Consider the following 13685-nt stretch of genomic DNA (forward strand, 5'->3'; position numbering starts at 1 on the left):
CAAGGATGGGTCCGGGTGTGACAGTGCTGGGCTCCAGCCCATGGCTCTGATAAGTCAGATGGAGGGGCAGTTGCTTAGCCCTAGGCCAGCACCTACCCTGCCCTGCCCTGCCCTGCTGCAGAGGAGGGGCTGCATCTGCCTGCTGGAGGTGGATATCAAAGTATTGATAAACCCTGCCATGGAGGCAGCACAGCCCAGGAAGCCAGGGGTAGCAGCAGCCAGCAAGGGGCTTTACCAGTCAACTGCAGCCAACAATGTGCAGCTTCTGGGGGCCAGCTGCAGCAGCACAGGAGGGAGGGAGGGAGGGGTGACTAATACCTAATAGCTAGGCTCTGTGGACCCTAATGCAGCTGCTTGCAGCCTCCCCGCTGCCTGCCTTGAGCAGCTGTGCTCTGTGACAGGGGCCTACCCTGGAGCTAGGACTGCTTATGGTAGGTGGCAGGGAGACTGCAAGCAGTTGCACCAGGGTCCACAGAGCCTAGCTATTGGGTCAGGGGCAGGCAAAACAAAGGCCATAAGCTGGATCCAGCCCACCAGGCCATTTTGTCAGGCCCATTGAGCCCCTAAAAAAATTATAGTTTCATAGTTTCCTAGTTTCTAGGGTCAGAAGGGACCTGAGCAGATCATCTAGTCTGACCCCCTGCATGGCAGGAAAGAATACTGGGGTCAAACAACCCCAGCAAGATGTGCATCTAACCTCCTCTTAAAGCCCCCAAAGTGGAAGCCTGCACCACTTCTCTCGGATGGTTGCCTGTCAAAGATGACAAGGTGCCAGCAGCAGCAAAGCCTGCCCAACCCAGCCCCAACTCCAGTCCCCACTAGCTCCAGCTGGAATCTTTTGCCTAGCAGAGGCTTTTGACCTGGTGACCCTGGGGCTGTTCCCCTGCCCTCCCTTCATTGAAAGTGGAGAATCAGATAAAAACAGATGGGGGGAGGGGGAAGCGGCAGGGGAAAAGCAGTCGTGGTAGGCATGGGGGAAGAGGAAAAGTGGCAGTGGGTGGGACCACAGGGCCCCAGGGCCAGGACCAATGGCACTGGGATCCTCAAGGCTGTGTTGGTTCCTGCTGCACTGTGCGGTCCCAGCGTTGCAGCTGGGAACTGTGCACTGCCAGGGGGTGCCCAGCCAGCTCCATGCTGTGCCACGCAGTTCCTGGCTGCAGTGTTGGGACCACAGAATATAGCAGGAGCTAGCCTGGCCCCCATGGTTCCCAGCTGGCTCCTGTTGCCACCTCTATCATGCCTGCAGCTCCCGCACTTACACCGGGAGAAGGCCTGTGCTGGAGCCGGCTGCCTTCCCCACTTCTTGCCGTGTAGGCCCCTGGACTCTGCTGGGAATAGAGGCCTGCTTCCCTGTGAAATCCAGCACAGGGCTTACCCCAGTGCAAGTGTGGGAGCTACAGGTGTATAGCATGGAGCCCCAGGATAGAGGTGGCCAGGCAGGCTGCGCTCTTTGCACCCGCATGCAGCGCTGGCCAGAGCCATGCCCCACCAGGTGCCAGTGCCTGTGCTGGGCACGAGTGCCCTGAGCATCCCACCTGCTGCTGCTGGTAATGAGGGCTGTGTGCTCTGTGGGGGGTCCCCAAAACCCTCACACACCCACACAGCCACGTCCCCACACCCTGCCATACACCCCCCCCCAAATAAAATACTGAGACTTTATTTTTGAGTTATCATGCAATCCCTTCTGTATACAGTACACAAACACAAATCATAACAAATATTTTTGTAATAAAATTGAAATGTTCTACTTGGTGTTTGACCTTTAGCGTATGATTCAGATTTTTTTCTGGTTCTAAGATGACAACCCCCTTCCCAAAAGGAGTATTTCTTAAGGGCAAGGGGAGGAACTTCTGGTGGCAAAGGTCAGGAGTCAGGGGGCAGGACTTCCAGTCCCAATATGGTGACCAGGGGCAGGACAGCTTTCAAGGGGCAGGGCTACCCATGGTGTCTTTGACAGCTCACCAAAACTCATTAAGCAGCCCTCCAGCCACAATAATTGCCTGTCCCTATATTTAGGTACTAGTTCCTCTTCCCTGCCCCGCCCCCCCCGCCTTGCCACCTTCCAGTTCCTGCTGGGGCATCACAGAGCTTGGCTTCCCTTCCCTCCTGGACTGTGCCCAGCCCCAGGCTAAGCGATAACCAGTTAGTTATAACCAATTACCACTGGGTTTATCAGTTACATGATTAATCCTTTAACTATCAACATCTGTAAAGTTACAAAACAGTCTTTACTGTGACAGTACTGGCAAATAGTATAGTTGTTCGTAGGTGGAGCAGACTGACCTTTTTTTTCACTAAATTTTTGTAAAGAAAGGATTAGTTTCAGCGCCTTTTCATTTTTATTCTCCTAGTTGAAAAAATTAAACATTTCATGTCATCAATATGAAAAATGTAATGCATTTTTTTAATTCAGAATTTCTAATCTGTTTAAAAATGTTAAATTATTTTCTTATACATTTTTAAAATGCAAAAATATTGCATTCTGTGAGATTTTTTTCCTTGTAACCATTTTAAGTTTCTTTTCCAATTCAGATTCAGAAATGTTTAAGTTTTGAGCAAAAGGAAAATATCTCCTCCCCAGTCAGCCCTAGTCCTAGTCCTAATGTTATGCAGTAATGAGAGACAATTACAAGAATGGGACAGCTAACAGTGTTAAAGCTTAATCATAAAATTGTACATCTGTCTGAAAATATTTTGCATGTTTTTGTTGGAAGCAGTTGTCAAAATTGTTAGATACTTTAATTACTCAAAGGAAATAAAGGACTAAGAATTCTTAGTTTATTTACTTTGTAAATTTTGATAAGCCTTTTGCATGTAATTATTTTCACTCCTAATTTTGTTGTTCAGTTCCTCTTTTATGGGAATGTGACAACACAAAAACAGAAAAAGAGACATATGAAAAAGCAAAAGGATTTGTTTGACTCAGTGGCAAATGCTGTAAGTGATCTCGCTTTTGAAATACATTAGATATAAAGTTAATAAACAACTGCAGGGGCTAAAGGATTGTTGTTAACTTTGAGAACTGCATGTTTTAATTTTTAATTAAAACAGTACTTGAAGCATTCCAAATGCCGAACCAACTCAAAATTGAACTGCCTAGTAGTATTTTAGTCCTAGTTTTTATATTTTTACATTTTTTTCTCAGAGTTTGAGAGTCTTTAAATCTTTCTTTTCTTTTACTCTGAGAGTCTCAGTGCTGTGACTTTTGGTTCTGCAGAGAAGTATTTATTTTATTGGTATTATTATTATTATTATACTCATGTGGAGACTTGAAATCTCCACATAAGTATGGAAGGTTGTTTTATTATACAAAGGTTCATTTTTACAAAAAATTAAAGTAGTGCCAAATGTAAAGAAAGGCTCTTTAAAATGTTCTACATGGTCTACACTTTGTAAAAAGGTAATCTATTCAGTAAAGAAAATTAATCAAATTGAGAATCTACCATCAGCTTTTTCTGCCTCTCTGTTTACTCATTTATATCAAAAAGTAAAAATGGATTAATTATCATAACTTGGAGGTTTTGTGGCTGGTTTTTTTTTCCGAATTGATTTCAGCCCTGGCTTTTCAGTGACCATTTGCCACTAAGTTGATGAACCCAGGGTAGATGGACTTTATGAACTGAGATTTGTGGAGTGATTTGGACTGTTGTGCTCCCTTCGTTGTTAGTGCTGTGTTGGCTTCTTACTTGCCTAATGCTATTATACTGTAAATGTCATGGGGAGAGGCACAAGTGGGTTGTCACAGTGGGCATCTGCTATAAGCCACCCAACCAGGAGGAAGAGGTAAATGATGCCTTCTTTAAACCTAGCAGAAGTTTCCAAGTCTCATGGGGGATTTTGATTACTGTGACATCTGCTGGAGGGAAACACAGCAATATACAGGCAGTTCAGCAAATACTTGGAGTGTGCTGGAAATAAGATAGTTCTTCCCCCACTATGATATAGAAAATAGAAATATAACTTCACCCCTCACGACTAAAGTCAGCTACCAGATCATGACTGCAGTTAGCAGGCAAATGAGGGAAGAGACAAAAAGCCTAAAGTAGCGGAAGAACTAAGGAATCCTTAATTCAGAGAAACTAGATGTTTTCAAATTAGCAGGGCCAGATGGGTTAAACCCTAGGGTAGTAAAGGAATTAACTGAAGTAATTTCAGATCCATTGGCTAGGATTTCTCTGAAATGAGAAATCTTGGAGGTTGGGTGAAGTTCTGGATGACTGGAAAAGTGCAAATATAGTGCCCATCTTTAAGAAGGGGATGAAGGAAGATCCAGGAAGTTACAAACCAGGCAGTCTGACTTCAGTACCTTGAAAGATCATGGAGCAAGTTATCAAAGAGTCTGTTGCGAAGCATCTATAGGAGAACCAAGTGATCAGGAACAACCAACGTGCATTCACCAAGAGCAAGTCATGCCTGACCAATCTGACTTCCTTTTGTGTGAAGGTAACATCCTCTGTGGAGCTGGAGAGAGCCGTGGCTGTGATATACTTCGATACTGTGATATACCAAGAGTCTGTCTTGGGACCAGTATTTTTTACTGTTATCTTGGACAATGGGATTTGAGCGCATGCTCAGCAGATTTGCAGATGACACCAAGTTGGTTGGAGTTGCAGACACTCAAGAGAGTAAAGCTAGGATTCAGAATGACCTGGATAATCTGGAGGAACAGTCTGAAATTAATTAGATGAAATTCAGCAGTGACAAGGGAAAAGTCCTCCACTTAGAATGGAATAATTACAGATCCAAGTCAAGACTGGAGAATAACTGGCTAGGCTGTGGTACTGCAGACCTGGGGTTATAGTGGACCATAAAAGATGAAAGTGTGCCAGCAGTTTGCAAAAAAAAAAAAAAAAGCCAACAACATACTGGGCTGTAATAACAGCAGTCTCACTTGCAGATCAAGGGAAATGATCCTTTTACTCTATTCAGCACTTGAGAGGCCTTTCCTGGAATATTGTGTCTAGTTCGGAGCTTCACAATTCAAAAAAGATATGGACAGATTGGAAGGAGTCCAGCAGAGGGGGACAAAAATTATTGGAGGCTGAGGAAACATGACTGCTGAGGGTAGGCTGAAAAAACTTGTGTTATTTAGTCTGGAGAAAAGCAGGTTGGTTAGGTGCTTGGCTGGAATGGTTTAGCTGGGAACAATACTCCCTTGAGCAGGGGACTGGACTAAACCTTGTGAGAGCCTTTCCAGCTCTGCTTTCTTGCTCTTCTGTATTTCATACCATGGTTCATTTTGGCACCAGTCTCTTGTGTTCTTCTTTATGCTGCATGTTCCTCCAGCTGACTTGGTCTGTATTAACTTATAATGGTGGTAAAAATAAATGGAAGAAGGCTATTGAATACATGGTTGTTAATCTATGGAAAACAACATAGATGGTGTTCCATATGAGGACAGCAGTGCTCAACCCTCTGACCCTGCAGGCTGGATGAGTGATGTGGGGCCAGTCTGTGATTAGATCCAACATAAGGTCTGGATGTGCAGTTGGGTCTGTGGTTGGGATACATTGTTCAGGGCCTGGCCAGCCTGATGCATCACGTCTGCGGAGCAAGCTCATGTGCCAGCCCAGCTCCGTGTCATCTGGCCCTCAGTGCTCCCCAGGAGTCTGGAAATTTGGCAGCAGGGGACCAGCAATGTTAATTGCTGTAAAATCTGCAGTAGTGAACTGCCTCCAAAAATCCAGACCCACTGGGAGCCCTACAGGCCAGAGGTTAAGTACTACTGTTGTGGAAGACCATTTACTTAAGAATGAACCACAGGATTCAGCCAGATGTGGTTTCTGGACTGTGCTGTGGTCATCTTTTATTTAGGTGTGTGTTAGATCAATTTTTCTCTACTCTTTCTTCTAGCTCTGAATTAGCGTGTGAAGAAAGCATTGCTCATGGAGGGATTGCTTGTACATTAAGGAGCTTTAATTTTTTTAAAAATTACCCTTTGATATATGCTAGGCTTTGAAAAGTAAAACTTCTCAAACCAAATAACCACAATGAACACTATCGACTCACTGCATTGTTCTCAGGATTGGTTTTTTATGGAACAATCTTTTCTTTTTTTTCTAACAGCATGAATTAAGTAAAATAATGGCAGCTACTGAGAAGCACAATTCTGTGGAACCTGGAATCTCAAAACTGCAGTTTGTTCCCTTTACTAGTGCCTTGGATGCAGGATTTTGGCATGAGTTGACCCAGAAGAAACTCAATGAATACAGATTAGATGAGTCTCCAAAAGTTATCAAAGGATATTATTATAATGGTAGGCAAAAATGAGCTGTTTTACCAAATGTACTAGCTTTTTTCCTGTCCTTTTCCTTTATGTATGTTATAGGATTTATACAGTATATACCAAGCCTTCCACAGAAATATTAAGATAAATAGAGCAGTGATTCTCAACCAGGGTGATGTGCGATCCATTTAAGATTGCTGTGGGGTGCCAAGCAATATTAGCACTGTTAAAGCAAATACTGACACAATTCACAAGACAAACCCTGAGATTCAGACGGGAATCCATAATGTCAAAAACTCTCTGACATGTTATCTTTCTGAGTTTTTTGCAACAGGAGAATTGCTCTATTATTTTTCTATAGTCAAAAAATGAATGACAGCCTAGAGCTGGCAATTTCTAAGGGGTACCTTAAGTATAAAAAAGGAGTGAGAACCACTGGAATAGGGAGAGGGCAAACTGAGTTGTGCATATTGCTGGTATGCCTAATACGCAGGGGTCCTGGTTTTCTCTGCTTAAAAAATCGCCAATTCGCTGCTTAAAAAATTGTAAATTCTCTGTTACAAACCCCCAAATCCGTTATTAAAATAAAAGGCCCCCCACAATTCTGCTGGTGCCCCTCATTCCTCCTATAGCCCCCTGGTTCTAAAGACCAAAAGCAAACCCCCCCCCCCTGCCCCCAGACAAGCTTCCCACAGCCCTGTCACGCTCCCTGCTGGTGCCCTGCAGTCGCATGCTGCAGCCCCTGTCCCAGCCCTGCCCAGTCTCCACCCCCCACTCACATGGGAGCTCAGTACCCCCACCCCTACCTACTTACCTGTGGGAGCTGCTCTCCAGGCTGCTTGGGGCCATGTGTATGTGTGTGCACACATGCATATGGTGCCCCCTGTCTTACCACCCTCCTACTCCCTCCCAGCTCCTTGAAGGCTGGAACTGGATCCCTGCTAACATGAAACTATATGAAAAATAATAGATTGGCTTCAGCAGGACCAGGACAGGGTACATGACTAAATTAGATCTGTTGCTCCTTTGTCACATGGCTCCTTTTTTTAAAAGCATATTTGTTTTTATGCAGGTGATCCTGTTGGTTTGCCAGCTCGTTTAACACTAGAATTTAGTGCCTTTGATGTGTAAGTACCTGTAAACAATTTGAAGTGTGTTAACCCTTTGCATAACAAGAATCTTTGCTTGTATCACAATAACAAGTAGAAGCTTAAAATTAGGTAAATTTATTTGCCTAAAATAAGTATACATGTTAATAATTGTCCTTATCCAATGGACACATAGCTCTGGATCTCAAATGTTAGGTGAGCTTTGTTTTAGAATGAGAGCAAGCTGTCTGGAATTCTATAGTCACAGTAAAATTTGCTAAGAGCAAACATTACATTGTCCCTGGACAAGTTGTACCTGTTTCTGTCCTGGAAAAGAAATATCCTGGAATTAGCACATATGTACATCATCTTTCCAATCAGGATAAATGCACTACTGCTTTTCTGCCATTGATTCAAAGAAAGCAATCCCAAGACAACTGTTCAGATGCACTTTCAATGCCCGGGATAAATGGTTAATACTTATCTCATGAACCTTTTTAGGATTTATCCCAGGACAGTGCACATAGACAATTGCACTTTGTCCCAGGATAAATTGCTTTGTCCAGAGACAAATGTAATTTTCCAGTACTACCACTTTCACTTTTTAACACCTTTCCATTAATGGTTTCAAAAAGAGATGCTTGCTGTTCATTCCATAATTTGTCCTCTGAAATTTTTTCACTTGGGCTTTTATTTACTGCAGTTGCCTGATAATAACTGAAAAAAATAATGTTCTAGGCTTGCTCTCTATCCAAAAGCAGAACTTTTTTTCAAAAGGTAAGGCAAACCTCCTCAATTTGTATGTATGTATGTATGTATTTATATACTTATTGACTTATCTGAAAATGTTAATACAACAACATTTTTGTCCCCCACCCCAGCACCTAATTTGAAAAAGGAAAAATAAGAAATTTGAGTTCCGCAAGCAATTCTGTATAGCCCTCTACTCAAGTCATGTGGTTATTTGCTGATGTAATGGTTCATCTAAACTAGGGGCAGGCAAAATACAGTCCACAGGCCAGATCCAACCCTCCAGGCACTTTCATCCGGCCTGTGGGCACCCACCAAAGTATTGTACCCTGCCCAGCCCTACTACCCACGAGGGTGGAAGGAAGACACCCACATATACACCCCTTTGCTGCCCCCCAATATACCCTATTGCACCTTGCTCCCACCCTCATGGGAGGAAGGGCCCAGTCCAGCCAGCAGCAGCTTCTGGCCAGGGTTACTGGGGTGCTTGTGTCCTCCACAGGTGCTGGTTCAAATCTAATCACCCCAGTAATTCTTGAGCTGTATCTCTAATTGGTCCAGGGCTCTGAGCACATTATAAAAACTATCCGTTTGCATTCTCAGAGGAGATGTGCTTGGCTCATCTTGATGTCCTTCATTATGTTACAATCTGTAAGGTCACCACATGTAAAAGTCACTGAAGCACTGAGTTGCTGTGAGAGAGCTGCAGTTGGTTACTGTTAGTAATCAGCGGGGTGGGAAAGCAGTATTATCGAATTAACCTGTTGCTTAGATCACGAGTGAGACTTTATAAAGGCAAGACTTTATAAGGCAAGGTGTCACATTTATTTATCACATGAGTTAGACATAGAGGTTCGGACACACTATTCATACAAAAGCACACAAATCACCATACACATCATTATATACAGGCATACACGTACACAAAACAACCATTTCATCTACACATACACCAGATATAGTTACTAGCAGTAGTTGCTCAATATCAGCCCAGGGTGGCCAACCTGGGCTTACTGAGTAGATGATGATGATTTGAAGATGGCAGAGTTGAACATAACAGCCGGAGCAGGGTGACTAGATGTATCTGTGCTCTGAAACAGCAGTAGAGAAAGAGACTCGCCCAACTTGACATTTTCAAAATGTTCTTTTATAGGGATTGGCATCCTTTGTTTCAGTGCTTTGGGGTTTTTCCATATCCAGCTTCTGTTTTTGCAGTTGTTCTTCTTTTGTTTTCAGCTTATATTAGCCTTGGAGTATTCTTGCTGCCTGTCTGGCAGGATGGGTGTATTCCTTCTCCTCATTATCTTCTTTGTGTCCTAGGTCTAAAAGGGATTCTTCAGCCATTCATTAATTAGTTTACTGACTGGTATCTTACATTTGGCACCTTGTTGCTTACATAAACACTTACATCTTCTCTATGCCATTCTCTCACCATTCACCCTTTTACACACACTCATACATAAAGGCTACGTAAAGTTCATCCACTTATGTCAAGCAGAAGGATACAAAATGGAGTTTTCAAGTTGCTTACAGGACAAGACTAACATGGTTATATTTCACTATTTTTACTCTCTATGTTAACATCAGCTACATTAGTTCAGTTCATGCTACAGTAGTACCTAAGTTTTAAAAGTTCTTCTCCCTTGTTCAGGAATGCTGTGACCCCAGCACACTGCTGTCCTGCAATTGGAACACTCTACAACACCAACACTTTTGAATCCTTCAAATCCTGTGATAAGAAATTGCTTTTGGAAAAAGCAGCAAATGAGGTAAGACTTAGAAACATCTCGAGCAGCAAGGGTTTGGATAAAACTAATAAACTACTTCACAGCTTGAGCCCTGGATGCTGGAGATATTATCATTCCTCACTGGCCCATCTAACTACCACTTCAGGGGCAATCTGTTGAAAGGAGCAGCAGCAATTAGCTGATGGTCCTCGGTAGTCAGCATGGTGAGTCCTTCTTCATAATTCTCTAATCATAGCAGCTCTTTTCAATTTGACAGTTACTTGCATTGAAGAGGGTTCTTACATAGCTCCTGTAAAACTCATAAATGACCTACTGCCTGCTTTTGGTCTTCCGATTCTCACAATACACTCTTGGAGAACAAGTAATGGGGGAATCCCAAGATAAAATGGAGATGAATGAGATACTTTGGCAGGAAGGTTACTTGGCCTGACTGAACAGGAGGAGAAGGGTAGGGAGGGACTACACCTGCTTCTTGAAGAGCACTTGCAGTATCAGTTGCTGAGAGAGGCTTTATAATCTGAGAAAGAGGATGTTTTTTAACTGCTGCTTGTATTTGCTATCTGTTTTCCCTTGACCTCACTTGCTCATCTAGGCCACCTGCAGGCCTTGGTTAGCAGATTTTTTTTCCACATCTCCTCTTTCAAAGTCATTATTTTTCCCTTAGTTGTGCAGCTTTGCCATGTGAAAGATGATGATACGCTAACTTTGTCGCTTTGCAAGAAAGAGAGAGGTCAAAAAATCTAGGTTATCCCACTAACAATAAATTCAGCTGGTTGATTTTATTTAGAACTGTATACATTGCCACCTTCCTTTGGCTCACAAGACTCTTCTGTCATTGAGTTAATTTCAGTACCTGTAGGTCTGGGCTATTCAAATGGAAGCCTGCTTAACATATGGCCCACAGACTGCAGCAGCAGCCTGTCACCACTGCAGAGGAGGAAGGGCTAGGGTTCCATGCACAACCCACAGGGTGGGAGGCAGAGGGGCACTGAATGTCACTGGTATCGTGTGGGACCTGCATGCTGTCCATGTAGTGGAAGAAACAGGGCCACCAGCAGGAGCAACAGCCCCCCTTCACCTTCCCTGCAGTAGCTCCAGCCCTGACTGCAGGGAGAACAGAGCAACAGGTGGTGCACAGTGTAGGAGCAGTAGCTGGAGGTTTGCTGCTGTGGGGAGGCAAGCAGATGTCTCCTTTCTCTGTTTGCCACTGGAAATCAATGTTGAATGACTACTCAACGTGAGTCAGAGGCAAAAGAAAAGGAGGTGACAATTCCTCCCAATTCCCATAGTAGCAAACCTTTGGTGGTTGCGTCAGCTCTGTGTGCTGCCATCACCCAGGGCACAGTGCTGGACAGTTATACCTTTCCTTGCCTGGAAGAGTGAAATGCAACTTCAAGCCCAAGTTGGAGGTATTGCGTCACCCCACCCAAACAAGAACACTTGATAAATACATAACCAGCAGTGACTGCTATAGCATACATTTATTTCTGGGTGGGATCAGGTGATGAAAGATCACCATGGATAATTGGGATTGTTTGATCTTTTAACATATATGCAGTTCTCTTCCACTTACATCTTGATGCTTTTTTCCTCATTTGTTTTTCCCTGACAGATATGGGAGGCAATAAAATCAGGGACTGCTCTTGAAAACCCTATGCTCTTGAATAAATTTATGCTGCTGACTTTTGCCGTGAGTAAATTTAATTCATTCCACATTTTGAATACTGAAATAAAAATAAGAATGTATTATTAGCTTTTCAGTGAGGATACTGTAGCAGGCACTTAGAGGCTCGGTGGCACCAAACTGACTTGCACCACAACTGAAAGGGACCTAGGGGTAATAAAAGACCATAGTATGAACTTGAGCTGTCAGTGTGATGCTGTAGCCAGCAGGGCAAACAATACTTCAGCATGCATCAACCAGTGCATTTCAAACAAAACCAAGGAAGTGATTCTTCTGCTTTACTCAGCATTGCAGCTGGAGCACTGCATCCAGTTCTGGGTGCTGCACTTCAACAAGGATGTGGAAAAGCTTCAGACAGTCTAGAGAAGAGCCACGCATATGATCAGAGACTTGCAAGGCAAGCCATATGAGGAAAGGCTGAGAGGGGACTTGGTAGCTATATCAGGGGAATATATGAAGGGCTCAGCAAACAACTATTTACCAGGGCAGCCTTGGAGAAAACCAGGAGTAATGGCCACAAACTCCTGGAAGCCCATTTTAGGCTTAACACTAGGAAAAATTTCTTCACAGTCAGGGTGTCCATACTGTGGAATTAACTCCCTACAGAGGTGGTGCAATCACCTAACGTGGAAATCTTCAAGAAGAGACTGGACGGTCACCTGACCCCAGTTGTCTTTAGTGCAGGGGGCTGGACCTGATGATCTTGCAAGGTCCCTTCCAGCCCCTTAGAAGCTATGAGTCTGTGAAAGTACTAATATTATTGAGTTTAAATTCATGAACGTTTCTTTTCCATTAATATAAAGGATTCTACAATTCTGTATATGAAAACAATTTATTGCAGTTGTTTAAAGTTCTTCCTCAGTTGAAGACAGTAAAAGTAAATCTGGATCAAGGAACCCACAAAGATTAGTTGCACATTTCTCAGTTGGGGAGTTCACTGGAGAGGTGGGAAGGTGAAAATGAATGTCCCAAGTCTGCAAATGAATGAATATTTCTCAGTTGTCTGTCACTGTAGGGGTACACACACTTGGCTCTTGTGTTGAATAGTTTCTAACACTTTTTTTTTATATATACTTTTCAACCTGTAGTGATTCACAGGCAATTTTAGGCACAGCTGTTGTTTCCATAACATCCCACACCCAAAATCTTAATTTGCAAATCCGTCAGTAGCACTCAGTAAGGCATTCACTATCCAATACTCTGTAAGGCATTTGCACCTATCTCTGACAGATCACTGAAAGCAGCACATACCCTAACATTTCCAACTTGTACTTGCAAAACCTTAGTGCAGATTGCCTCAACAGATTGGCACATCTGAATTTTAGTCCAGGGCTGTCTAATGTCTGGATGGCAAGGGGTGGCATGACACATGGGCCCTGAGCAGCCGGGCTTTCTCCTGCTGTGTGGGCCATGTGGGCTTTCCCCCACAGCAAGCAAAGCCCAGGCAGTGAAAACTCACTTTTAGTGGTGCACTTAGCTCCTCTCTCATGTTGAGGACAACCTGGATTTCCCCTGCCACATGTATGGCACTCAGTACTTGGCCCCATCCTGCTCTGCTTCCAGAAATGAAGGCAGGAAGCACAAGCTGGAGGAGGCAGGAGGAGTCTGGGCACTCCAGCTACCTAAGTTGTTGGAGTGGTGGGGACAGTATCTGTTGGGCAGAAGCCTGGGGGCCACACTTAATACCTCGGGGGCCACATGCAGCCCATGGGCCACCAACTGGACAGCCCCAATATAGTTCATTAGTTTAGAAAGCTCTTTTTTTTTAACACTACTCAGATCCAAACGATTGAAAGTTTTAACAAATATTGGTAAAAACCATGTGTATAAAAATGAATGATAATGCTATTCAGAAGTTTGACATAGTAACTTTTGGAACAGAGATGACTGAGCTCATGTTATGCATGCACTGTGAGTCTTTTTCCTCTCCAGAGTGTCTTAAAATGAATTTACTTTGCCAGCTATATAAAGCATTTGAAATGAATCCTATAGTTCAAGCAAACAGGACATCAGTTTGTGCCAAGTAAACTGCATGTTACCTCACTTATCTGGCTTTAAAGACTGATTTGATTCTAGTGCAATTAAAACCTGTTACTGAAAGTATCCCAGGAGTTATGGAATTTAGCTCACTAAACACCTTTACTGTATTAGGCAGCATTGTATAACCTCTGAATCAGCAGAATTGTTTC

At 43.5% G+C, this 13685-nt stretch overlaps 1 protein-coding gene across 8 annotated transcripts in view; it reads left to right on the plus strand.

Moving 5' to 3' along the window:
• ATG7 (autophagy related 7) overlaps positions 1 to 13685 on the plus strand; it is a 314637-nt gene that overhangs the window by 8902 nt on the left and 292050 nt on the right. For all 8 annotated transcript variants that reach the window (XM_090021024.1, XM_090021026.1, XM_090021029.1 and 5 more), the window contains exons 2-5: positions 6067 to 6256; positions 7299 to 7353; positions 9716 to 9833; positions 11425 to 11502. In XM_090021024.1, the coding sequence (XP_089877150.1) occupies positions 6067 to 6256; positions 7299 to 7353; positions 9716 to 9833; positions 11425 to 11502 (441 nt within the window). The remainder of the gene's footprint in view (positions 1 to 6066; positions 6257 to 7298; positions 7354 to 9715; positions 9834 to 11424; positions 11503 to 13685) is intronic.

This window comes from Crocodylus siamensis, chromosome 11, assembly GCF_052110815.1.
Source record: "Crocodylus siamensis isolate JL-2025a chromosome 11, ASM5211081v1, whole genome shotgun sequence".
Classification (NCBI taxonomy): domain Eukaryota; kingdom Metazoa; phylum Chordata; order Crocodylia; family Crocodylidae; genus Crocodylus; species Crocodylus siamensis.